This window comes from Strix aluco, chromosome 15, assembly GCF_031877795.1.
Source record: "Strix aluco isolate bStrAlu1 chromosome 15, bStrAlu1.hap1, whole genome shotgun sequence".
Lineage (NCBI taxonomy): Eukaryota > Metazoa > Chordata > Aves > Strigiformes > Strigidae > Strix > Strix aluco.
The window spans coordinates 11732370-11759633 of record NC_133945.1 but is presented as its reverse complement, the minus strand read 5'-3'; the positions used below and the strand labels follow the sequence as shown (position 1 = coordinate 11759633).

The 27264-nt window shown below is 41.8% G+C and overlaps 1 protein-coding gene across 1 annotated transcript in view; it reads left to right on the top strand.

Annotated features, from left to right (window-relative positions):
• The window catches only part of FAM20C (FAM20C golgi associated secretory pathway kinase), a 61163-nt gene extending 36730 nt beyond the window's left edge, over positions 1-24433 (top strand). The window contains exons 4-10 of the mRNA XM_074840874.1: positions 9607-9699; positions 11479-11594; positions 19602-19782; positions 20393-20502; positions 22233-22314; positions 22405-22464; positions 23285-24433. Of these exons, the coding sequence (XP_074696975.1) occupies positions 9607-9699; positions 11479-11594; positions 19602-19782; positions 20393-20502; positions 22233-22314; positions 22405-22464; positions 23285-23537 (895 nt within the window). The 3' untranslated portion in view covers positions 23538-24433. The remainder of the gene's footprint in view (positions 1-9606; positions 9700-11478; positions 11595-19601; positions 19783-20392; positions 20503-22232; positions 22315-22404; positions 22465-23284) is intronic.
• The last annotated feature ends 2831 nt before the right edge of the window (positions 24434-27264 follow it).

The window sequence follows — 27264 nt, the reverse complement described above, 5'->3', positions numbered from 1 at the left end:
GTAGTTCTCATAATGATGGGAAGGAAACTCATGAATAAAAAGGAAGAAGTTATGTATCAATTCATCAGATTCACAATAATTACTTTTTCCAACCTATTTTGAACTGAAACCTATTGTGAACCTTGGAATTTCAATTGCACATACATCACGTACAGTGAAAAGAAAAAATCCAACAAGCTGAAAGAAATTTGAGCTCTGCTATGCTTCTAATATGTTTAATGTTATTGTTCCATTAAATCCCTACCCTTAATGACCCCAGACATATCAAATAACATTCTCAGGGCTGAAGAAATTCTTCAGACTTCTAATTTTACACATATTTTTTCTCCCGTGCTCTCAGAGCTCTACAAATGTTTTATATTGAAAAAGCTGTGTAGAAAATACTCCGCAGTCTTTTTCCTGAAGAAAGGCTGAAGGTACCTGGGCTCACACTGAGGTCTGTTTACACTGCCTGTTTTTCAAAAATAGTTTTTGCAACTGTATCATTTTTCATGTTTGCAATTTATGGCTAGCAGACAATGTACAACAGAGCCTCAAAGAGATAAATCAAGGGGAAAGATGGCAGATATCATGGGCTCGGCATGGCAAAGATGCTCACACCACTTGTTTAAGAGCACAAAGGAATCCAAGACATACAGGGGCAGAAAATATTCATAGTGATATAGTTTCTTAATGAAGATACTTTAAAGAAAGACACAAAATATCATTGTAGCATGTCATTAATGATGTCTTCTGCTTATTTAATTGTAATGAGGCTTTTTCCTCCCTGCTGTGGCAACAGAATTGACCCTATTAATGTTGGCACTGGGAACTCTTTTGTTGTGCTGTCAAGTACCTCTTAATCTTTCAACTCCTGTATGTCAAGTCAGGTTTCTATCTCAAAGATGAATCAAACCTTATTTCTGGGTTAAGAATTTTTTTTATCTGCAAAGTAAATTAGTGACAGGAGCTTCCCAGAGCTTACCTTTCTCTTAATACCGTGACTCATCTGTTTTTCTGTACAAGCCCTGCTTTTTCTGGACGATAGAAAAAAATTCTAGCCAACAGGCACTGCCAGCTAGCCACTGTGGCATCAACGTTCATCTATTCTCCATCCCACATCCCCTCTTCCCACCAGCACCCTAAAAGAGGGAGAGGAGGATGAACTTGCAGCAGGTCCGCACACTTGCACACCTGCAATTCCACATGCATGTGCTGCCTCCTGCGCTGTCAGTGTACCAGTATGGATTACATGCGCAGAGGGTAGGCTTCTTTAAATGAAGGTATGAAGACCTGAGCTTCTAATTTTGGAAATACACACTTTGATCCCCACTACTGGCCAAAAACCAGCTGTGTGTGTCATTACTTAACAACAGAAACAGCCGTGCACACAGCCTGCAAAAGTCTTTGTGAAAAGCATCTTTATTTCACTTACCCCCGCATTCAGCGTTGCTGCTTTTTGGTAACTGAGATCAGCCTCTATCTCATAACGTTGGAAAAACTCACCTCACCTCAAGTATTTTATACTTGCTTGCTCTCTAACACTGGGCCTGCCTCTTAAATTTGAGATGTTTGTGGGATGCAGGGGAATTTCAGGCAAATATTATAAAGAGTGATGCTACTTGTATGGTGACATTGTGTCCAGTACCACAGCAGGCAGTATTAGATATTGATGTATGTGTTGGATTATACATTAAGTGTACCTATGTACATCCGTCTAGAGTTTGGTAGCACTGGAGCTCATCTCTCTCGTTTTGTGTGACTTACCTGCTTTGTAACAGCATTTAATTTTGCTTTTTTTCCAGCCATCTTCTAAATAATAACAACAACAACAACAACAAATTAAAAATACTAAATAATTAATAATAAATATAAACAACCTGTGAATCTGAGATCTGGCCAGGCTGAGTGCAGCCCCAGCACAGGGACCCCATCTCTTTAGCTGCGTTCCCTGGGAGCGGGAAGGGGACCGCTGGCTGTCACGCCGAAAAGCGCGGGTGGGGATGACATCCTGACAAATGTGCTTACGCTAATATTTTTTTTCCATTTGCTTTTCCCATGGTGACAGGCAGCTACATACTAGGCAGAGCTGGAAGTAATATTCTGAATTGCTGAAGGAAATTTTCCCAGTTGATCAAACTCTTATGTGTTTTGTGCTGATCAAAGATTCTCTTCATGTCTTCTGTATCTGAAAGAGCAGAAGAATGAATGAAAAAAAGAGCTATTCTTCTGTGCTGGTAGACAATGAAATGATGATTGGTGAGATTATGCCTTGACTTTAGTGTCAGCACAATGTCACTGAAGGGAACGGTATAGAGAGGGTACGTTTTGAGATATTAATACCAAATCCAGATCACTAGAAGGAAGAGAAGAGCCCCAAAGAAGAGGAAAATGTCAGGGTTTATTATTATTTTTATATTTTAATGGAGACTAAAATGAATCTTTCATATTCTTGGATCATATTAGTTACCCTGATTATTCATCCCTTCATATCCTATCTGCTTGTGTAGTCAGGAGTGGTAACTCATGTTTTGCTCAGGTGAAAATCTGCTTTTATTTATATATGTATCTATGTCTCTCTCATATATATATCTACATCTCGTGCATGGGACAACAGGTACCTTTCACTGGTGCTGCTCCAAGCAAAGGACTGGTTTTGCACAACCTTTTCACAAATACCCTGATCTATGTAGAGGAATCAAAGATTGCTTCATTGTCTTCTAGAAACAGTGCTGGATTTAAGTTTTAAGCATAAAGTGGGCGGCTTTGGGTTGGTTGCATTTTTAATGAACTAAAATAAATTAATTTTCTTAGTAAAGAAGGGACCTCTGAGCTGAGGAATCTGGAGTCTAAGGGCATTAAGGATTAATTCCCAGGTCTTGACTTGGGGATGCCCTTTTCAGGAATGGCAGGCAGTTGTTCTGGCATGTCTATTGCATGTATTACTTCCTTGGAAAGGCACTCAGATCTGCTACTGCAAGTCTTACTGTGATGGTTTTGCCTTGACCGTGGAGCGAGGAGGAAAAGACAGACTAGAAATTAGCAGAAGAGTAAGGCCAGCACATGGGGACAAGGAGGGTAGGTCTGTAGCCATGGGAATATGAAAGGACATTTTGAAGATCACGTTATAGCGATGTCTGTCAAGAATGGTTTAGATCTAGCTGATCTTGCCCTGGAGCCAGGGGATGGGTTAGGTCACCTCCTGAGCCTTTTTTTCTTTGACTCCGCAACTGGAAATGGAAAGAAAACTCACCTTAATATATTGTTTCCCTGTGGATTTTCTCTTCCACTTCCCCCCACTATCCTCCTGTGTCAGGTAACAAGATATTTATTTACACAAATGGTCTTTCAGAAGCTTATTGTCATTCTCTGCATCAGAAGTTTATGATTTATATTAAGCTAACTGGTCCTTCAGAATGTGCTGTTGTCAAGATCTCTTCATCTGCTCTGGAGAAAAGCACTCCGGGGCTGGCATGCAATAGCATGATCTCGGTATTTATCCTTTTGGTGGTTTGCTAATTATTCCTATTGCTATCACATCCCTGTGCAAATTTCTGTCTTTCTGCCACGGTAAATATTCTCTCATTTTTTCTAGCTGCAGAACTGCTAGTTAAATGGGAGAAGCCTGAGTATCCTGCAGAGGCCCATATTGTCATTTGGATGATAGCGATGGAATGGGCCAAACATCCTTTCTGTACCACTTAAATTGCATGTCTTTGCATTCCTGGATTGGCCGCTCATTTTCTGGACTGTATTCTACTCTTGTAAACAGCTCGTGTCATTCCTGGGAGTGCTCTTTGTAGCAGAATGCTTTGATAAAGCCAAAGCCATCAGCTGCCAAGACTCCATAAGGAGTCAGAAATAGGCACCAGATATCTTCGCTACTGTAGATGTAGCTGCATTAGCAATATCATTTATCTTCCTAAGGACTTACTAATCCACTAAAATGTATTATAAAATTAAGTGGCCTTTTTTCCACCTGTTCTAACTGGTGCCAAATGCCCTCCCGGATGATACAACTCTGCATGCAAAATCTAAGTACCCTCCTAAGGACTGCAGCTGCCTCAAAGACATCTTTTTTTAATTCCACGGGCTGCCTCCTTCACTTAGAATAATAAGCTTTAGATTATCTCAGGGCACTCTAGATCCCCCTGCTGCACAATCCAATTTGACATAAGGGTTATGGGGGGCAGGGAGAAAATCTTGCAAGCAGACACCGGACTTTCAGTCTGAGTTTTCCAATGGTACAAAGAAGTTCATAGATGAGGACTGGGGAGATTTCATGCCTGTCTGTGTTGGCAGAAAGGCTCTCTGCACTTGATGGAGCATTTGTGCCTCATTGCTTGCCAGAACAAGGGGCTGCCTACAAAGCTCCACCGTGGTGCTTCCAAATGCACCAAGTCCCCAAGTCCCTCTCAGGCCACAAAGTAATTGAAACAGCAGAAAACTGCTGAGCAGAAGCCTTTCACTCTTGTATTAACTATGTTTTATCATTTAGGTTGTTGAGCCTGCAGCTCAGCTCCAAGACAGGTATTTACACATCTTATATACTCCATGGGAAGAGAGGAAAGCTACTTTCCAAAGGAGAAGAATACCAACCTATAGCTGTGGGTAGACCCAGATAATCTCTAGTTACCTGTTCCGATAGCCAAAGTATGCTCTTATCAATGTTAGTCGTGTCCCTACCAATGCAATTACCATGCCTCATCGGCCTGTTACATCTCTTTGTGATTTTACTGCTGCCGAATTTTCCTGGCCAGAAGGGGTAGGGGTCTCCATCTGCAAAACAGTGTAACCCAAGCAAACCCGCTCACTGCTGCAGCAAAACTCATTGTTGTGATCCATAATCATCCCTAATCCCTGTGGTTGATTCCCCTGATTACGTGTCAGAACAGGAGTGCAATCTATTTAAAAGGAGCTGTTTTCAAATCAGTGGCACGTCCTTTCATTAGTTAAGGTATGCGGGTTTGACACAAAAGGTGTCTCTGAAATGTCTCTGGACTGCGGCATAGGAAGACAGCATGTGCCTGTCAGGATAATACTTGACTCAAATTGGGCTGTTTGCCCTATTTTCTAGCTTCTTGGCTGCTGTACAGATAATCGGACCCCTCCAGAGCAGAGGAAGTCTGGCATTGAGGCAGGATTCTTTCGAGTAATACATGACCCTGGTGGGTATTAATCCTGGTAATTTAGGCAGGTGTAGGCAAGTGATCCTGGAAACTAAATATAGATTTCCATGTTAAAGGTTTAGTTTCTATAACAGCATTTTCTGAAATGCCAGAGAGTCTGCAGATCCTGCAGTCTCACTGTGGTGATGACGTTCATTAAAATGGCAGGAAAAAAAGAAAAAAGAAATTATTAATGTTGGGTTTTGGGGATCAACTATTTGACCAAAAAACGTTTGCAGAAACGTTTAAGAAAAGCTTGAGGCTTTGCAATTATTTCTGCACACAGATCACTATGTTGGTTTATCCAAATACTACTGAACACCAAACCAGGTCCCAACCATAGCTAGGATAGAGCTGACTCACCAGATTTATTCCTGACTCTGTTCATTTATCAGAGTAGCTTCACTTCTTACATTTGTAAGCGTGACTTGCTTTTCTAGCCACAAGATCAGATCACAGTTGCACCTCATCTTGTGTCAGTGCAAATAAATGTGTCCCTGTCCTGTTTAAAATCATTATTTACTTCCCGTGTTTTCTCCGAGTTGTGCCATGGCAGGGAAATTTTCATGGGCTTTGATTTCCCTTAGTTTCTACTTCTCTTCTACTAGTGTTACCGTGCTGATTTGTCTTTTCCTTATGCTGTAATTGGTCTGGTGCCACAGTGTAATTTTTAACTGTGTGCAGTATCAACAGACCTCCATCTGTCTCTCCTCCAGAGCTTCCCAGCCTGCCGTTATAAATATCTGCCAAATCCTTCTCCAAAGAGAGGATCACCAGATTCCAACTGTTTGCAAAATAAGAGCCCCCGCCAGAAATCCTCTCCCACCGTCTGCAACCTGCACAGAACCTGTGTCCTGCCCGTTGTGAGATGTTACTCCTGGCACTGAGGAGCTCTGACCATTGCTTTAATTTATTGTCCCTCAGAAGCGTACCCTTCTGCAGAGGGTTCAGCATATTGTTCTGTTTGCTCAAATATATCATTATGTGTGTCATTTTATTAAAAAATAATAACCATCAGGTAATAAAACCAAAATAACTTGAAAGTTGGGGTTTTTTTCCCTTTAAAATACAATTCTTATTTAAAACATGCTGTGGGATGGATCAGTTCCAGTGTTGTTTTATAAGACACTTCACTTGACCTGAAAGGGACTCAGAGTACATGTCCCTTTCCCAGCCTGTCACTTAGGGACTGAGGGCCAGTTACCACGATCTAAAGCCACAGTAACTGATAGGACCTGCTGACTGTACATCCACGCTGCTGAGAGCAGAGTTTGATCTTCCACCTCTCTATACATACACATCAGAATAGATCATTAGAAGAATTAGCACCAAACCAGGCAATGCATTTATTGGATTATGCACGCTGAAAAATAGGAACTTTTTTAACGTGGATAAAATAAAATCATGTATAAACACATTTAGATAAAGTAAAATATAGATTGTGATGTAGGTGCCCTTTTAACACTGTTAAAGCCATTCTCATAACAGTACGTTGATTCCATTGATTCAAAGCTGTGTTAGGCTCATGTGGCTTTTTAAATTCAGTTGTGTACCTTAGGCTATGATCATCTCACATGTTAGCGTTTGCTGCTGGTACAGCAGCTTAGTGTGGCTGAGGAATTGCCGACGAATCTGTTCAGGTGCTGCTGCAGACATCAAATTAACAATAATGTATGTTTGAATAAAACTCTTGCCACCTAAATTCAGATCCAAGGAACAATATTCGGGTTCTATCTATGGGATATTGGAATAAGGATTTTTCAAGGTTGTTTCAGGAGAGGGTTTCACATTTTGATCTGCTACATCTTAGTTCTGCAGAGCTTTGCAAAGGAAGATAAGGAATGTAAAGCATCTTGGGGGTTTGATAAATCGTCCTTCCAGTCTACATTCAGAATGACCCAATATTTCCAAGAGACAGAAAAGCAGGTACCACACTTATTTGACATGGGCATGGACCATGGGGACTGCGGCTGGAGAGTGTTTTTCTGTGGATAAGTAGAGGAAGGCACTTGAAGGACCAAAGCAACTTGGGAGTTTGTTTTCTGATGTATAGTCAGGTTCAAAAAACACTGGTATTTCCATTGTCTAGGTTGCACTGTGGATTTGATGTTCATTTTTGAAGGTTTTAGGACAATCAAGTTCATGATTTTCTAGGAGGGTGTGCTACCACTTAATAATACATTATGACAGGAGAGAAGTATGTACAAACAAGTCTAAGCCTGCAGGACAGCTATACTTAACTCCCAAATGAATAATATCCCCAGCCATTGCCAGTGGTGGCAGTGAGCAAATGGAAAAGTGAAATTAGAGAGACCAGACTACCCCAGCGGTGATGTACTGACTGCCCAGCGTGTCGAGCAGGCAGCACAAAGGAGCTGGTCTGGGGGTATAGCTGTGCTTGCAAGATTGAGATCTATCCCTTATTTAAGTCTGATTTCCTGGAGCAAGATTTTCTTGTAAAGGAACAGCCATGATTTGCTTAAAGTCTTTGGGAGATAAAAAGCAGATGGCATTGATTAGCTAATTAGTAATATTTTCTGCAACTTATCAGCTGTGCTGATATGTGTAAAGTTTGCAAAAGCTTGGGATGAATCTTTCTCTCTTTGATTTGTTGAAGAAATTGACTATTTTAAAATCTGGAGGGGAGGGAGAGTTATATACAAATGTGTAATCTTCTGCCCAACAGAAATGTGTTAATCTTTTCCTTGGAATTTATATTCAGGACTCATTTCTTATTTTTGAGGGAAATATGCACAACGAGGTTGCAGCTCTCTTAGCTCTTGTCTTGATTGCATGGTGTATTGTGTGATGTGCCATAGCTTTCTGGCTCTCCTCTATTCCTTTTTGTGGTCATGCTTCCTCCCCTTTTGCATTTGTTATGGAGACAAAGCAAAATATTATTTTTTATTTTATGCCAGGCTCACTTTTAGCTTGTCTCCCTGTGAACCCTTTGCAGCCACAGCAGTGCCCTATCAGGACTTCTGCCGAGTGTTGGCCACCTGTAAAATCAGACTCATGTTTTGCTCAGCATAGAAGAGGTATCTCCATTACCACTACTAAGGTAGTGCTGTTTTGGCCAGAGCATCACTGGGGTGTTGGAGGCCCCTCTGACCTTGAGTTATATGGGACACAAGTCAAATATCTTGAAGTTGTCTCTATGATGGCAATTGTTCATCATTTGGGATAAGATAGAGTACCTCACTAAGATGTTAATATAAAGAAGAATGCCTGAGAAAGGATATCAGCCTTTCCGACCCTGCTGGTTGTGTAGCACAATCTTCATATAGCCAAAAAACATGAGACTCATCTGCTTTCTTCATCAAGGTGGAATCAGGAGGGCTCGCAGGCAGATACCAGTCCCTGTAGTCATGGTGGTCTTTATGGGAATGAGCATGCGTGGACACAGCTTCGGATTCCCAACAAGCTCCATAATTAGGGCTTGCTGCAAATTCTCTGGAGGCTTGAGCTCTGCACCACACCACTCCAAAGCCTTTCACGTGACAAGGTCCCGGTGCAGAAACTGCATTTTAATTGCCAGTGTGCAGCATGGGTGACGCACAAGCTGTCAGCTGGCCACCTGTGACAGCAGGGAATGAGAAAGAGCTTTGTTTTCCTCTTCTGTGGAGCTGCCCTCCCTTGCAGATGCTCTGCAGAGCAGCTTAGCAGTGCTTAACTTCCATAAACAGAGCATGATGCAGGTTGAGGTGGGGCCTAGACATTGTGCTGGTCAACTGCCTGAGTTGTGCTCCATTCAAAAGCCATCAGGACTGGAAATTCCCTAAAGTGAGACAGATTTGTGCCTCTTATATAGAGTTTTCTATTTTCCATGGGGTTCAGTGTTGAAGCTTTAGCCAAAAGAATGACATTTTTTTATTAGTTCTTAAACTGAAGAAACAACAAATTCTGCATCCTCTCTGGAGCACGATCTTGTTAATGTTCTTTGAAACATGACATGTGTCATGGCCGTCAAACTGCAATGATCCCATTTCTTCTGAAATGAGAAAAATATGTCACTTTTGGCTCTAAGTGATACAAAAGGAGAGTCATATTTTAGATAGGAGCTGCATGGCTGCCAAAGATGAAAGAAAAATGTTATTACTTTTGGAAATTTCATAATTACAGTTAATGATAATTTAATGAAATGACATTGTCTTCACCACTATCACTAATGAAATGTTTGAGAGTGATAAAACAGATCTTGTTAAATAGAGTGAGAGTCTTGAGTGGAATAGCTTTGTGACAGCAGCCTGCGTGCACAAGTCTTATTTCTGTTTTTTGTTACGGTAGTTTAAAGAAGATAAAAGGAAGGCTACATGGCAAATAATGCACACATGAAGTATTTAAAGGCCTTCCATTAAGCAAACAATACTGAACTCCTGAATAACATGCTGATGACTGAGTACTACTCCTTAGAAATACTAACCCTTCATTAAAACACTTGCCTTGTTTTTCTTTGCAGACAAACCAGAGAACAAGAAACCCCACCTGACTTTTTTTATTTCTCAGACTATGAAAGACATAATGCAGAAATAGCAGCATTTCATTTGGACAGGCAAGTAAACCAGATTTGCATTAAAAGAAAAGTGGAAATACTGTGATAAGTTTCTGCACTTGGCCAGCCCTGTAACTGAATTACTTTTAAAAAAGGAGAAAATGGAACAAAGGTGAGCAAACGCCATGAATAAATGAAATGGCAGATGATGAAAGGGTAGATTAATAATTAGGAAATGTGACTTGCTCTGGGAATGAGAAACCTGGCAATAAGTAATTCTCAAAAAGAAAGAGAAATCATATTGAAGAGAAGACGAGAAATTAATTTCCCCTGTGATCTTGAAGTGCATATGGAGAGGATCTATCTCCTGGGGAATATGTCGCTTAAGTGTGACGGGAGTCTGGCTCACCCCAATTAGCTCCAGGGCATGCAAATCCGAGCAAGACATGGGGAATGGTGTGAGTATTCAGAGAGGAGTAATTGAGATGGGGAGGGAGTTCTGGTTTCACAGCAAAAAGCTGGGGCTGTCCCATATCAGGAGCATATTTAGGCCATAAGTTAGTGGGAAGGAGAGTGCAATGGTGGTCATCCCATGCTCCTGTTAGCTGAAAATGTCTCCCCAGGCAAAGTTAGTGCAGGGTATGGTGGATACCCCAAGACTGGGAAGGGACTGCAGCCCTCTCAGCCTACCCAGATTAGGATTGGGAATTAATAATTAGTGATGAATTAACAGTACAACTAGAAACCATGGCATTTCACTGGCTGAGTTAGAACTGAAGCATCCTGCACACCCTGAAGTGCCAAGAAACATCCTTTCAAAAGCTTGAAGCTCTGGGGCCACAAATTATCTGGGGGTATGTGTAGTATTGCTGCCTCCTGGGTTAGGATAAGGGAACCTATCAGCGGGTGGCACAGGGTAGATTTGCCATTAAGAGCCATCCTGGTCAGATCCTTAAGGGATCTTCTGTATTTTAGTGTTGTTGATGTTGGTGTTGATCCCTTCTGCTTTAGATTTTATATTGCTGTTTTAAGCAGATGGTGCTGCAGGAAAAAACATTAATGGAGTTCCTACAGGGAGGTGCGTTAAATATCTACACACTAAGCAGAAAAAGCAGTTGCTACTCAATGTAGAAAATCTTATCAGCAGTCAGCGGACATAAAAATCCCACGTATGGGGAGGCTTTATATGGGGACTTCGCTATTTTAGTGTATCTAATAGCAATGCTTCTTAGGGAGTTTTTAATGATTTACTAAGGCAGGGGAGTTTGGGGTAAAGAAAGGCTCTTCACCCAGCCTTTGCCCATGGGAAGATTTTTAGTCTCAGGGAGATTGCTTAGGTTGGTATAAGGGTATTAAAAGAGAGAGGAGCAGGAGCAAATAAATCAAACAAACACTAAGACTGTCAGAAAAAAAATTACTATTAGATGGTGTTTATGGAAGAAAGAGACTGAAATCCCATTCCTCAAGTCACTTAAAAATTGTTGAGCAAAATGCATGTTATAACAATCCTGAAGTAGCACAAAGTAAAAAATAAGTTTCTACTGTCTCTTATTTCTGGAATTCTATGTATCTTCATTTTTTTCATCTAACAATGTGTTCCCATACTCTTCTGTATTTTGCATCTGCTCCACTATGTAGGCAAGTCAGAGGTGATCATATTCAGGACATAATTTATAATATAGTATGCAAAGAATTATCCAGTTTAAAGTTGATGGGTATTTTACTCCTTAAAGACCACAGATAAATGTGCCTTCAGAGTGTAATGAACCTTCCTAAATCATACCACTATCATTATATTTTAATCCTTTGCATAAACTCTCTCTTTCCTTTCTCTTCCAGGATCCTGGATTTCCGTCGCGTGCCACCGGTTGCAGGTAGACTGGTAAACATGACAAGAGAAATACGAGATGTTACTCGTGACAAGAAACTGTGGAGAACGTTTTTCATCTCACCAGGTAGTCTTGGAAATAACACTATATTCTTTCTATCCCGCCAAACACGTACTTAAGGGAACGATGTGTAGATTGCTTAATTGCTCAGATACTTCTAATAGAACTGTCTTCTAGACCTTTGAATAAAAATAAATGTGGAGACATAGCCTACAAAGAAGACTTTATTGTTTTGAATTGAGTGCCTTTTCCCCTTGACAAATTATCTGCAGAGACAGGCTTTTATGTTCACAAAAGCAATGTATTCAACAAATGTTTTATGTAGAGCAATTTCTAAAGCAATTTCTTCTGTTGCTCTCAATTTACCCAAAACCTTATTATTTAGCCTGTTAGTTATTTAGGCTTTTTTTCTACTGCAATGTGATCCGTCACTTCTGTTGGTCAGATGCATTTGTTTCTTGGTTTTGACTGGAGGACCAAAACCTAATTTTCTCAGAGTCATGTACTTCAGTTTTTATTACAACAGCAGTTTGAAAAAACTCAAGCAAATAGATGCATAACATATCCTGCTTCCATCTCAAGTTCTCCACTGGATAGAAGCCAGAGTAGAAGTAACCTGAATTGTTCCCAGTCCTTGTTCTTGCTTTGAGGGCTGACTCCAGGAACTGATACCACTCTCCCCAACTCTTCGCTCTTTCACAACATCTGGTGGCCCCAGCAAGGATGGAGCTCCACGGGGTGGGAATTTTACAAACACAGGGTAAAACCGTGCCCTGCTCACCGGAATAGGTGGAGATGAACAAAGGGTGAGAGAAAGGGTATCATTCTCTGTTTAGCATCTGGGATGCTGAGGTGGAGTATTAAGGCTCTGAGTTAAGGCACAAAAATACATGCATAAGTATGTACTTAGAGAAGGAATATATAGGGAAACGTTCGATTTAAAGCACGTAGCTATGTTCGAGTGAGCTTAACTCATATTTGCGTGCAAATGTGCTTTGCTGAACTCTGGCTGTGACTTGTGTAACAGGCAATCTGGAGCAGAAATCTCAGGAGATCTCTCCCTTGCTCTGTGTGTGATTGGCCAGAAGCTGTTTATCCCAGATCCCTAAAGTCAAGATCCAAAGACTTAATTACAGTTTCTCCCAATGTAGCTGTAATTTATTGCTGTTAGCTAGAAACCAGAGCCCTGTCATTGCAGAGCTGTCTCTCTTAAAATGTTTATCACACTTTTGTGATCACCAATAAAGTCCTTATTATGGCTGTTATTTTTAGCTTCATATTTATGTTCAGCTCTGCAGGACACAGTTGAACAGACATTTATTTCAATAGCTTCACTTGTAAAATACATTACATAATTACAAAAGGTTTCATCTTACTCCATGTTCTGAGTGCTCCAATTTTACATGTACGGTTGTGGTGACAGTGGTGGCAGTACATGGCGACAGTGTTCACCAAACCCGATGCACAGACATTTCTGCGTGCTCCAGATAGGCACTTGTGCTTCAGTTGCTTTCCCTCCCTCTCCCTCTCTGTCTCTGTCTGCATTTTTTTTCCCTTGATTTTTTGTAGGCAAACAATCACACACAAAAGGTGGCAAAAAAATCTTGTGACTGTTTATGCGCACGAGATACTTTGGCTCGTTTGAAATATAAGCCATTTTATTCCCACTTTAGCAAGTAAGACATGGATTAGTAGGTTTGCTTGCCTTTTAGTCTTCCCAGGTTATGTATGAAGGCTTAGGGGTGAATTGAGTGATATCTGAGAATTACAAAACTGTACTGAAGTACTGAGCAGCTTACAGCAGCCAGAGCACGGCAATGCAAAGTTAAGGCTGCCGGTTCGGATGAAGATCTTTATCTTGTCATTATGAAATTCCAGACATCCAAGGGATGATCCAAGCATAATCCTTTATTCAAATTTATTTAGAGGCCGCAGATAAATTCAATTAAAATATTTGATTAACTATGAATCAGGCTTTTCTGGAGAATAAAATGCTTAAGCAATTAATTTTTTTTTCAATTTTACATTTCCTAAATCAATATACTTTGTTTAAATCATGCTGGTTACTGTCAGAGTTCCTCCCTACAAGTCCCCAGTTTAATTAGTCAGATTCTCATTAACATATGCCCAACCTCTGTTTTGTATTTCATGCTGACCTTAAAAGGCAGGCATTAATTAATGCTTAATGAAAAAGTAATAAAGGTCCTAAATTAAGCATTTAGAAACAAATTCACAAACCTAGCAGACAACTCAAGCACCAGACTGAAGATAGAAAAGGGAAAAGAGGATGGTGCTGGGATGAGCCCTGTGGCCTGGGAACGTGAGGATGGAGAGAGGGAACGGGGCGCCTGGGGGAGACTGGAAGAGACTCTGGCAGATGAGGTGCAGCAAAATCAGTTGGTTTTGAGGGAAGACTTGTTACAAAGCTGAGAAATTGAGATGTGACATATAGGTACTTGCAAGAACCAATCTGCACACCCACATTAAGCTATCAAGGCCCCTCTGGGACTCCCTTTCATGTGGCAGTGTCTCTGCATCTCCATCCCCAGCAGTGCTCAGTGACAATGGTCATGGGGACACATGGTGTCTGCTGGCAATGTATCCCCTCTCCATGCACCCATATACATCTCTTAAAATTACATGAGCACTAAATGTAATTATTTTATAGAAAGCTCTTCCCCTCGGGCTTGAAGATCACTCTTTGTGGTGGAAACCCTCAGAGGGTAAATATTGATGATGCTCATCAACACACTGTTATTCCCTGGACCAGTGCGGGGATATGTTGGAAGAAACCTCACTGCATTTCCATGCCTGGGCCATCTCACTTATCCCATCAGGCATGGAAATCAGGGCCAGGAAGCTGCAGACAGTTGTAGCATCAGAGCACGCTGCAGAGTGGCATCCCTTCCTCCATTGGAAAGTGGAAATGGCTGCGAACAGACAGGTCAGTCGATACATTAGGCTGCATTCAGAGAGAAAGCAGATTGCAGAAAAGTGCACTTCCAGGCAGTTTGGACTAAACATGAGAAATGGAATTAGGTCAGTAATTATTTAAATTAATTTTATATCCTTTGCAGCAGGGCAGACTGCAATAGCCCTGCTACTTTTACAAATGAATGGTAATTTGCTAGGAAAAAAGAGACATATTAATGATGTCAGCCTTCATTTTGGAAGTAATTGAGGCAGCAGCTTAAAGAAATCAATGTTCCACAGCTAGTAAGCACTATGTTTTTGTTCATATTAATCAATTCCAAGGGATTATGGATTTTTTTTTCCCTCTCAGCAAACAATAGCAATTCTGAGTTACCTATTATTTTGAGCAGGTAAAAGAAAGATCTTTTCATGCATTGCTTTAGTAAATATTCAGGATTCTTTCCAGTACTCCAATTCCACAGGCTTGCTAAATGTCCTCTATTAACAGTCATGCAAATCTCAATAAAAGAATTGCTCTGCCAAGCAATTTGATTTAAGGTATCTCCACTTGTTCTTTTTCTTCCTGAGAAGAATTATTGTTCAGCTACCAGGATGACACACAGAAAATGTGCAGATGAGTACACAGACACTCTGATTCTTAACTGTAATTAGGTGGAGTTTCGATCACCAGACCATGATTTCTGCGTGGATTTCATTATGAATTGTATCCATTCATCCTCAGATAATGAAAATCAGACATTTGCAACACCACCCAGGATTCTCTTGCCTCTCTAGTGCTTTGGGGAAACAATTTTGTTTTTAACGAAGAAGGAGTTTGCATGTTGCAAATTCCCAGCATTTGAACGTTTGAGCATGTATAAACATCCCTCCCTTTCTGGTTTGCCAGCACTGCTGCTGCTTCCATTTCTATCCACTCTGCAGGAGCACAAATCGCTGGCAGTTACTTCTTTTGCAGGTGTTAGGGACAGGGGTCTGTACAGAAACGCCTGTATCGGATGGGAGAGGAACATATGGGCTGGGCAATTTTGATGCGAGAAGGACCACACTCCAATAGACCTCACCTCCCCTTTCCCTCTTATTTTTGCCTTTGAAAGGCCAAACCCTGCTCTTACTGTGAGATTGCCAGCGAAGCACTGGGCTTGTGTCTCTGGCTGGAATTTCACCCTCAGCCTGCTGTGCAGAATGTGGGTCACCTACTTAGGTTTCAAAGAAAGAAGCTTGCTACTGCACCTTGAAGTCTTAAATGAGAACTGTGTTTTTCTCTATTTGGTACTTTCTTTTTTTCTACGTTTTTAAGAAACCTTAAAAATGAATGTTTCTCCACATAATTCAGGCTGCTTCATCTCACTGCCTGTATATAAAAACTAGGGTAGACATACTAGGATTTCTATTCTGTATCAATCAAAGCAGTTAATTTTTTTAACAATAACTTGAGATACAGCATTCTTTCACCTCCACTACCCCCGGATATCAGAAAGGAGCCATGGAGAGTAAGTACCACAGGTCTGAGCCCACAGGGAGAATAACAGCTGGCAGAAAAAACCTTTGCCATTGGAAGTAACTTCTCACTGAGAAATACACTTGTGGTTTTACTGCAAGTTTGCTGTCTTAATGACAGGAAACATCCTGCCATTGCTCAGAGGACTGGACTCCTGTTGCAGGCAATGGGGGCTCTGTGGGAAAATCATTAGCTGGAGGAGCCCCGCAGGAGCAGGGATGAGCAGCCCGGCGTGGTGCAGGCAGCACACGTGCTAGCTGTGTCACTGCAGCAGCGAATGCCATCGCTGCCATAGCCCCCAAGCTTTCCTGAAGATTTATCTGGATACAAATGTGTGATTACTGTCAAATGATTAGTCCCAGTTGCTTTTGTTGACAATACAAAGCAGGGTTTCATTGTTCCCAAAGTTAAATTCAGAAGCAAACTATTAAACACAATATTTATCTTCCCACTGTGCAAAATGCTGTGTTTAGTATAATTCCTTTTTTGAAAGGTCAGATTTACGTAGTGAGCAACAGAGGCTGTGATAGCACAGCGGGGGCGTTGGTGGGCCTTTTGCTCTTTACAAAACTGTTACAGCAGCAGATAAGCAGGCATCAGCTTCCCACTGCCAGGTGGAAGTCAAGTCACCGAAACCTGGAAGATAAATTATCTCAGGTGATCAAGACAACTCTGCGTGGGTTCCCTCCCTCCACAGATGAGTGGGTGATGCTGACACAGCTGAACTGAACCACAAGCCCCACTGCAGCTTCAAATTGGTGGAAACATAAACCCTCACTGCAGTGCAGAGGAGAGCCCTACCTTCCCACTGAGACAGCAGGTGCCCGGGAAATAAGTGATCTCTTTATATCTCTTAACTCTTCCGTGCTAGCCTACAGCAAGCAGCATCTGTATGTGATTTCTTCTAAACCATCCCTCATGGCAGCCTGGAACCCCTTGAAATACTTTGTCTGCAATAATTTTGTTCAAGGGTATAAATCACAGATGTTTTTCCCCAGTTTTTATTGGCTGAAAATATCCCAACCTTGCTAACAGCCCAGTATGATCCTCCCGTGTGCAGGAGATCTGCATCTGGCAGTACTGCCCACAGGTACTTGGACTACTCTTCACTTTCATCCTGAATTATGGAAGAGGTTCACAGAGAGGCATGAAGCCCTCCTGGTTTTGCCAGGATGATCAAAGGCAAAGTTGAGGCACCTGTGTTAGCCCTGCAAAAGCTATGCCAAGTCCATGCTGTGATAGCATTTTTGAAAAGGAAACCTGTGAGAGATTATAGACTGTGGGGTAGCGCGCCCAGGGTTTGCTTTAGGTTGGGTTTGTCTAGATGTTGACTTTACACTTGATTTTAGACTAATGAAATGAGTCTGAAGGAGGACCACGGAGACAGTCCTGGAACTGGTGCATCTGGTGTACAAGGAGAAGCTGAGGGTTTCAGGTTTTTTTAACCTGAAGAAGCTGGCCTGAAGCTGTAGCTTGGACTAGAAGCTTCCAGAGTCCTTTCCAACCTGAGTTTCCCTAACTGTGACTGCTCTTGGTTTTCAAAACTTCACTCTCAGCGCTATGAGTTATATTACTGAGTTGCTTAAAAGGAAAAATGAGTGAGGTTTCTGTTTAGAATTTAGAAGGCATATCGTGTGATGAGCAGCACCAAGATTCATGCTGGGGTTCGTAGGAAATAGCTGAGTGCCGGATTGGCCCAGGACGTGGTCACTTTTTAGCTCATGGGAAGTCTCAAACTACTGTTCCTTTAATTAAAATGTTAAGGGACTAAGTATGCCTTCTATGTAAGGAAAAGCTTTTAAAATAGTTTCTAAGAATGGATATTCTGCCGGTAAAACACTTTAAATTACAAAATTAAAAGTATAGACATGCTGAGTGCTCCCTTCCTTCCTTTTTTAATTTCTGTTCTTCATTTTCTCTTCCCTGAAGTACTTTCAGTAATTGTCAACAAGGTTTTTGAGCACAGGGTAAATATTTCTGGACTGAGTCAGGATGTATTTAACTGGTATAAGCCAACCCTGTGAATGTAAATATACAGTCTGGGTTGGAGTTGTTCCTGAGCACAGATAGATGGGTGGCCCTTATGAGACAGTCACAGCAGAGGGATTCAAAAAAGGCTGTCTCCAGAGTAAAGTAATCACAGCTTAACGGACAAATCTGATGGCCATTAATAGAGGCTTGGAAATGAAGAGCTGGGACAAACTGTCAAGTAGTGACACATCAGCCTTATAGTCCAATTATTTGGTGTAATTCCATGCTTAGCAATTAGTCCCAGATAATGCACCTAATTAATACAATCAAAAACATCACGAGACCTGATTGCTTTTCCATGTTTTCCTACTCCTCTCTCCCCAGTTGTGGCTCTGTGCTCTGTTTCTCCCTCCCTCCTATTACCTCTGTAGCACCGGGGCCAGAATTGTTCCCTGTCCTGTTGACTCATTGTCTCCGGCAGTGTACCATCTCCACTGGGCGCTTTGCCAGCCATAGGTTGGGTCTGGACCAGGAGGACATCATGGCCATGTGCAGGGCAGCATGCTACAGGGCATCTCTGCCATGTAAACCCACCAGCCTACCTTTCCGAGCCATGGGGTCTCCTGTGGCAGGCAGAAAATCACCTCCCTCTATTCACCAGCCCTTCCTGCCTCATTTATACTGAGCCTGCCCAAAGGGAAAGTAGCTCACAAGCAATATTTGAATTTAGAGGCCTTGTGGGGAATTAGGAAGCAATGTGACTTCTCAGATTCATGCATTACCATAAGGAAAGGGCACAGTCTTCCTCTAATGACGCTTTATGTGCGTAAAGCAATATCAAAAGAGTTGTAGCACACCGACAAGAAGATCAGCAGTGTGCCTCTATTCTTGTTCATAGTCCAGCATTGGTGGGGTTTGGGGATGAGCTGCTCTCTCCCACCTCCAGTGAATTCACATGGGAAGGGGGTTCTTGTAAAGAGGTGGGTGTTCCTGTTGGTACAGAAATGTGTGGTGGCAGCTTTGGGGAGGTCTTAAGGTAACACACACTCCAAAACCAAAAGGTTCTTCTTTTTTTGTGGTTGTTGGAGTAACGTGATGTGTGGAGGAAGAAATCTGTGTTTGGGATGTGTACTGACAGAGTTACATCTGTGCCGTTTCCACCTTACACACACACGCCCACATGAGTCTTCATGGTAAATAATTCTCCTTAGTAAAACTGCCAGTTCTTCTCATACCAGCAAGTAAATGAATGAAATGTTGTTGTCTGTTCTTAAAGAAACGAGCCAAGATTTTGAAAGGTGATTTTATTTTGGGCACATGCCGTTTGTTCAGCTGTGGGATTTGGGGTTCCAGCCTGGGGTAACAAGTATATCCCAAAGGATGTATCAGTCTGGGAAAACGAAAGGAGAAGGGAAAGGATTAAAAAAAAAAAAAAAAGGGGTTTTTGAATATAAATAGACTGGAAATAGTCACAGAGAGCTCAGCATAGGGCATGATCCCAGCCACTGAAATGAATGTCTTTCTAGTGGTTTCAGTGGAAGAAAACTATGTGTGGTAACAGGGTTTTGGGTCTGAGATTTATTTCTGCTCATGCATACATCACTGCTTTTATGAATTTTTGAATGCTAATTTAAGGGTAGGTTTTGAAACTATTTTCCTTTATTTACCAGCCAACAACATCTGCTTCTATGGGGAATGCTCCTACTACTGCTCAACAGAGCACGCCCTGTGTGGAAAACCAGATCAGATCGAAGGGTCTCTGGCTGCTTTCCTACCTGATTTGTCTTTAGCTAAAAGAAAAACCTGGAGAAACCCTTGGAGACGTTCCTACCACAAGCGCAAGAAAGCAGAGTGAGTAGTGGGGAGCAAAGGGTTTGCCAGCTGCAAAGGGCCACAGAAAAATAAAACAGTGCTGCAGTTACTGCCCTTGCCTGATCTAAGGCACTGAGGCTTAGGAGAGGATCTGCATTTCTTCAGCGGGTCCAGCTCCTGGGAAGGGACAGAGCACTTAGACTTGTAAGGAGCCCCATCTTATGGTCCTGAACCTGAAAGGACCTTCAATGGCATAATTCCCTCATGGGACACATACCTCCAGTGGCTTTGACAGGATGCAACCAGACCTGTCTAAGTCCTATCAGAGGGAGAAAGATTCACTGCTATCAGCAGCCCTAAACAAGTCTCAGATGTTCTCATCATATGACTGATGGTGAAGCTGGTCTTCTAAATCTTGAAGTTATTAGCCAGATAGAAAATCTTGTGATTTTCTTCCTTTTTCATCAGTCACAATCTTTATCAGTTGCCTGCATTAGCAGAAGCAGCCTGAAGAATTTGCTGCCTGTACTTGACCCTGCCCTCAGTCAAATGTGATACAACTAGATCTTTGCAAAATAACTTCTTTTTTTTTTTAATACTCAGTAAGCTTTGTATGTCACGTAAAATATAAAAATATTGGCTTTTCCAGATGGGAAGTTGATCCAGATTATTGTGAAGAGGTTAAACAAACACCCCCATATGACAGTGGGACCAGAATTCTGGATATAATGGATATGACAGTTTTTGATTTCCTAATGGGTATGTTTCATCTCTTTCAAAAATTAAATGCAACATTTAATTAGAATAAGAACCATTTCTTTCTATACCACTCTGCATAGCTCAGCAGTTTGCCAAAGCATGGTTGAAGCTGCATTTACTGTATGTGCCATTCTAGATGATTATGAGAAAATGCAGATTTACATGGTTATATATTCCCATCAGAGCAGATTAAAGGAACGAGGATGTTCAGAAATGCAGAGTGATGATGAACGCACATCAGGCTAGTCCCCTTCTCAACAGTTAAGGACTTCACAGTTTGCTTTAGTGAGTGCTTTACTGTTGTAATGTATGGCTCCTGGATGCACATGCAAGGACTGTTCATTACTGGCTCATTGTTTTCAACCTGCAGTAGTATTCACTGTTGCTTGCTCTATAAACTGTCAGAGCGGGGAAAAAAAAGAGATGTTGCTTTGTCACAGAGCCAGCTGTGGTGTGTATCAGGAAGTTTTTTTCTGTTTATGTAACCTGGTCAAAATAAAATAATTATTAACAAGCAGGTAATAGTGACCTCTTCCAAGCCTACTCAGTGGCTAACACTGAGACATTCTCATACAAAACCTGTTCTGCTGCAGCTAATATACCTGTAAGGTGCCAACATACATACTTAATCCTTGGACACGTGCCAGCACAGACATATCCTCTGCCATTGCCACTACTGATATTTCTGCAATAGACTGCATCAGGAGAGGCCAGAATCACAGCTCAGGCTCGTTGTATGTGGCATCTATAAGAGGCTTAAGACCCCTGCCATGAAGACAAAATTCATAGCTTGACACCAATACTCTGCCCATTGACCTTAAAAAGCAGATCGCACGTCTGCCTGCCGTAGGTGCCCAAAGAGAGCTGTTCAGCCATACCACTGGAGTAGCATCCTGATCCATACGTTAGAGCCCTGATGTCATTTTGGCTTTCCAGGCAGCCAGAAATTTGGACAAAGTTCTTAATCAAGGAAAACCAGAATGTTTGGTCTCAGTTCAGAAAGTTTAATACGATATTCGCAAAGTCACGTGGATTAATTTCTCTGCTTGGAGGATGCATTTTCCCCTCCCTAAGCTAAGCCTCGCACCAACATGGGTACCGTGGCTGCTTTGCACACCGAACTGACCCAGGGCTGGAACAGCAGGGCTCGTTTGCACTGATGAAGCTCAGGCTTAGGATGTGGCTACCTCATGGATGACCAGGCTCCCCAGACAGCTGAGATGCCATCGTGGACTGCCCAGGGAGGTGGTGGAGTCCCCATCCCTGGAGGTGTTTAAGAGTAGGGTCGACATAGCACTTAGGGATATGGTGTAGTTGTGAACTGTCAGTGCTAGGTTAACGGTTGGACTAGAAGATCTTCAAGGTCCTTTCCAACCTAGGTGATTCTGTACTTGAGAGGGATTTCCTTGGCATGTGCTGGGAGGGCTTGCTGGAGAGTGGGGAGGTTGGCTTTGTCTCCTGCTGGGTCCTCTAGAGCTTAAGTATAAAAGCTACAGAGAGCTTGAAAAGTTCCCAGAGGCTTGACAGCCCGTCTTCCAGTATTGCACACTTCGGGGCTTCCGTGGTAGAAGGAAATGAGCTCAGGAGATATGTTGCTTTCTCTGCCCTACACGGCCATCATGTTTGGGGAGCACTGGGCTTCTTGCTGAACCGTGGCTTTTGTATTGCCCTGGCCTGCAGGCTCAGCAGCAAGCCAGAGTGGGAACAGTCTTTTTTTCTTTGTTCCATAGGTAACATGGATCGACATCACTATGAAACCTTTGAGAAGTTTGGAAATGAAACATTTATTATCCACTTAGATAATGGAAGAGGGTAAAAACCTTTAATAATCTTTCTGGGGAAAAAAAAGAAAAAAGTCTTTAAAACAGCCTTTGTCATGTTCTTGCTCTTATCTTTAAACAGATTTGGAAAATATTCCCACGATGAACTTTCCATTTTGGTGCCTTTAAACCAGTGCTGCAGGTACGTTTCACCTCCTGAATTGTTTCCCATTTTATACAGATGTTTCCGCTAATAGGACTGAAATGTTGAAGTGATTCTTTTATTGCATACCGTGGTGTGGAGGAGATGTTATGATCCTGCCCAGGGAGGCTGACATGAGCTAGCCCTAAGCATTGGCACCAGCACGTTAAGTGCTTTGTTGAGATTGGGAGCTCGCAGGAGCGTGGCTGTGAGCTGTTGAGAGAGGCTTTATTGAGACAAAATACACATCCCATGGAAGTCAGTGGCAAATCTTAGCTTAGCTTGTTCAAGTGCTTCACAACATCTTTCCTCAGTGCCCATGGCCAGGATTTTCAGAGGGAACAGGTGCCGTCTACGGTTTCAGTTTTGCATGACTGGGACACAGGGTGAGCTCTGTGTCTGCGGAGGCTCTGGGCATCCCTGCAGGCTGAGCTAGCAGGAGCCTCTGCTGCCATCGCCCACGCCCCAGCTCCATGCCACGTGCATCATGTGTGTCATTGCCAAGGTGGACGTGACCCTGTGAATGATGCACCAGATCCAGCTGGTGCCTTACCCAGCTGAGGAACATGAAGGCTGTTTGCACTTGACTGTAGAGCTGTGCTCCAAAACCTCTCCACCTCTAAGGGCTCCCAAAGATCGCTGGCCAGGTGACAATGCCAGCTGCTCATTAGGATTGTGACAGTGCCTGGTTCTCATCATTTCAGATCACATAAGGTTTTTACACTATTATTGCTATGCTGACTATAAGCCTTTTAGCCTTGTCAAGATCAATAGTGATTAAAATACTGATTTGCATTTTTTTTTCTCCTTTTTCTCTCAGAATAAGGAAGTCTACCTATCTGCGATTACAGTTGTTAGCCAAGGAGGAATACAAACTCAGTCTCTTGATGAAGGAATCTTTGCAAAAAGATAAAATAGCTCCCATTCTTTACCAGCCTCACTTGGAGGCGATGGACAGACGGCTGCGGATTGTCCTCAAGGCTGTTAGTGACTGTATAGAAAAGGATGGTTATGACAATGTGGTTGAAAATGACTTTAACACTGATGTTAACACTGTTACGACCGAGAGGTAGTAAAATCGCAAGACTACGTTTTTACCAGTCAAGTAAAGAAGATTCAAAGAGGAAAAAAAATAAAAGAAGTCTTGCAAAAGACTGTGTATGCCACTTTGTGAATTCAGTGAATTCAGAAATGAGATATAATTGTTCCCAAAGTAGGTAAAGTTTAGACTCTGCAAAGGATTAGTTCATTAAGAAAAATAAGTCTAATGTGATGCTTTTCATTAGTTCCTAAAGAGAGATTATGAAAAGATTCAGAAAATACTCAGATCATTGACAGACAACAGTCTGATAGCAAAACACCTCCTGTCCTTTTTGTATAGAAAGGAGGCCTTTACTTAATATTTTGTATTTATATATGGTATATCTATGAAACCCCAGACCTACCTACCAAATTTAACTAAGAGGGACGGCATAGTTTTGTGACTCACACTTTATTTGTGGTGACAGTCCACTTAGTATTTTGTGTTAACCCTTTAAGTGCTCTAATCCACTGTATCTTATTTAAATTGAATGCTTTTTTTCCCAGCTACTCAGCATTTAAAGGGTTAAGGCATTATGAACTTTTAACGGCAAAAAATAATAATAATTATAATAATAATAATACAGTGGTTACCAGAAGGGAATTTCACTACTTGTGCATTGACAGGAATACTTGAATGTTGGTTTTACAAAGTGATGTAAAATGACAAGTTGTACTATTTGTCCATAAGGAGGTGGCAGCTCTTATCTTTCTTGACTATCATAGCTGAGCTGCTACTTTTCAACTTTGCTTTTGATAGTTTTGTGTAAATATATACATATATGGGTAAAAAGCTGCTTTCAGCAGCTCTAGGCTTACTTTTGCAGCATTTTTGTGGAATTGTTTGCAACGTGGTAAAAGTGCAATAAAGATATGGCAAAATGTGTAACCATCACGTCTAAACGGATTCATTTTTCACTGGAAATCTTGTTCGGAGCAAAGCTGTGCACACCAGCCAAGTATTCCGGAAGTAGTTGTTTAAGTCGTCGTCCCCTTTTGTAGCAACAGCAAATTGAGCTAAAGTAGGAAATTGGTGATTAATATACATTATGACTCTGATAAAGACCATGCTGTTGAAAATGTCTAATCTTTCATATGCTTTGACTATCATTTCAGCATCCCTTCCTCTTGCAATTATAGCTGTAGAAACAAGCTGTAGAACAACACCTCTAAAATATTATGGCTTGACACACTGCCCAGAGGATTTAGATACATCAGTGCCTCTGACTTAGCTAGCAAAAGCCCTTGCGCAACCCAGAAGATCTCAGCCTAAATTATCTAGAAACATGGTATTCTTAACCAAATCATTTTGAATCATGTTCAGCTGAGTTCATGTAATATGTGTGGAGACTTTCAGACCAGAAGCAAGCTATAAATTGAACAAGTGGCTGTATTTGACTTGTGAAAACATGGTGTGGTACAGAAGGAATCCCTTGTTGCTCTTTTGGGTGAGGAGAGAACTTATGACAATATTCATCGCAACTATAATTCAAAGCTGTCATTTGTTTCATTTTATGTCTTTCTTCTCAGGGATTTATAAACATATACTTTAAAAGCTTGTAGCAAGATAGACTAAAATGTAGGCATTTCAGCATATTAAAATTATGAATGAGAGAAAGAGCTGTTATATGGTCTCATTCACTTCTTAGGTTGATATATTATCACTAAAAAAATATATCTCTTACTATTTTACTGCCCATTTCAAATTCCCGTGACTCTCACATACATGGCATACAAAGACAACAGAACATCTCAGATTATACAATTGCCCAGGAACTTGGAAAATTTCTGTGTTACCCCATGACTTCTTTCCGCTTTCCAAGACCAACCTGTGGTAGCAAGGATGTCCTCTGTAAGGTAGCACTTGTACTGTAGTTCTCTCCTCGTTAGCCAAAAAATCCAAAACACAGGACTGAAAAAAGGTGAAATGGGTGATAACTATCCTTGCTTTATCCTCAATGCCTGGCTGTGGTTTTCCTGCAGGTGCAGCTTTTTCTCACTAAGAGATTGTACCAGGACAGAAGACAGGGGCTATAAAATCACTACAGCTCTCCCTTTCTGCTTCTGGGGTCAGGTCAGGTCAGTCAGGGGCTCTGGGTCTGCAAAACTGGTTTTCTTTTGGAAAGCAGTACTTGGCAGCCTCTTAGCTCAGAGAGGAACAGATATAGTGAAGGTCTTTATTCTTTAGAAGCTGGGTTGTAGGTCAGGAGCTCCTGACAGGGTGGTTCAACCTGAAGGTCTCTACAGAAGGCAGACTGGTACTGTCAGGGATATAAACGTACTGTTATGAACCTCATTCTGAATTTCTATAAGCACAATTAGTAGTATTTAAATAGAATAATTAAAAAAAAAGGTCACTCATCCTTGCCATATTGTAACCAGCTCTCTAGGGTCTCCAGTTTCTTTCCTGAACTGTGCTACAGCTTTCTAGACCTATAAAAATTATTCTTGATTCCAGTTCTAATTAGACATACAGAAAAGCTGAAAGGGAGACTTTTCTTTGGCATGAGACATGCAAGCATCTTGGAAGAAGGGAGATATTAGCTAAGATGCTGGGAGAAGTTTCCTTTCCTCTGTGCCTCTGATGAGAAATTGGGGTGAATTACCCACACCTGAGCAGTGCAAACCTAAGTACACTGCAGGGTTCAGGCAGTGAATGGCAAGAGCTGAGTTCAGGCCCTTCGCGTGGCTGGGGGAGCTGAGGACACAGGACGGATCTGGAGGATATTGTAAGAAGTGGAAGGGCTGATTAATTAAACAAGCTGTGGAGTTGCTTCTCAGTATCTAGCAGGAATCTAGTGTGTTTGCATCCATGCTGCCAGGTAGCTAGAGCTTTGACTCATGAATTTCCTGGGTATTTGGGAAGGGAAAAGGAATTATTGCCTTGTTTCGCTATTTCTTTTCTATGTGGGCAGGGGTGAGTGAGCATGACAGATGGGAAACTGGAGCCAGGGAGTGAACTTGTGGCTCTGCCTTTCAGCTTTTGGGGCTGACACAGTCTTGAGAACAGATCTGTACAGCCCAGGGAGGGGCAAACCTCTACTTTTGGGGTTCATTTCTGTTGCCCCAAGACAGAGCTAGCAGCTGGCCTGAATTTCTTTTGAAAACTTCATGGGTTTCTGAGAGTCTTTAGGCAAAGAGTGTTGCTCTTCCAGGGTGAAATGCATCCTCTTACAGGCAATGAGGGCTTTCTGAGCTATCTCAGCAGTGGGTTCAATTTGAGGGTGCCTTTGCACAGGGACAGCTTGTTCTTGGTGGTTCTTGTAGGGAGGGCGCAGTGGGTTTGGCATGCAGAGGTCGTGCATTTCAGCACACGTGCATGACAGCAGATTACCACAGTGCAAGACGATGACTCTGAAAGGGCTGTCACTGCGTATTAGGTCAGTAATCCATGAACTGAGGAGGATTAGCATGATGCAGTGTAACATCTCTTTAGGAGTCCTACATATCTATCAGACAAAAAGATTCACTCTAAGAAGATATATAAATGTCAGAATCCAATTGGTTTGTCTCCAAATCTCAAAAAATGGGTGTAGCAACAGCACCTAGACAATGGCATACCATGAAATCTGCAGTAGTCTATCATGGCCATAATGTGTTCAGCACAATAAATATAGTGTGCACAGTAAATAACAGATAAAAATAGATAATATACTTCTAAAAGCACCTAATTACAACTGTATCTGACAACCTAGAATAGCTTACTGTTTTTTCCTGAGT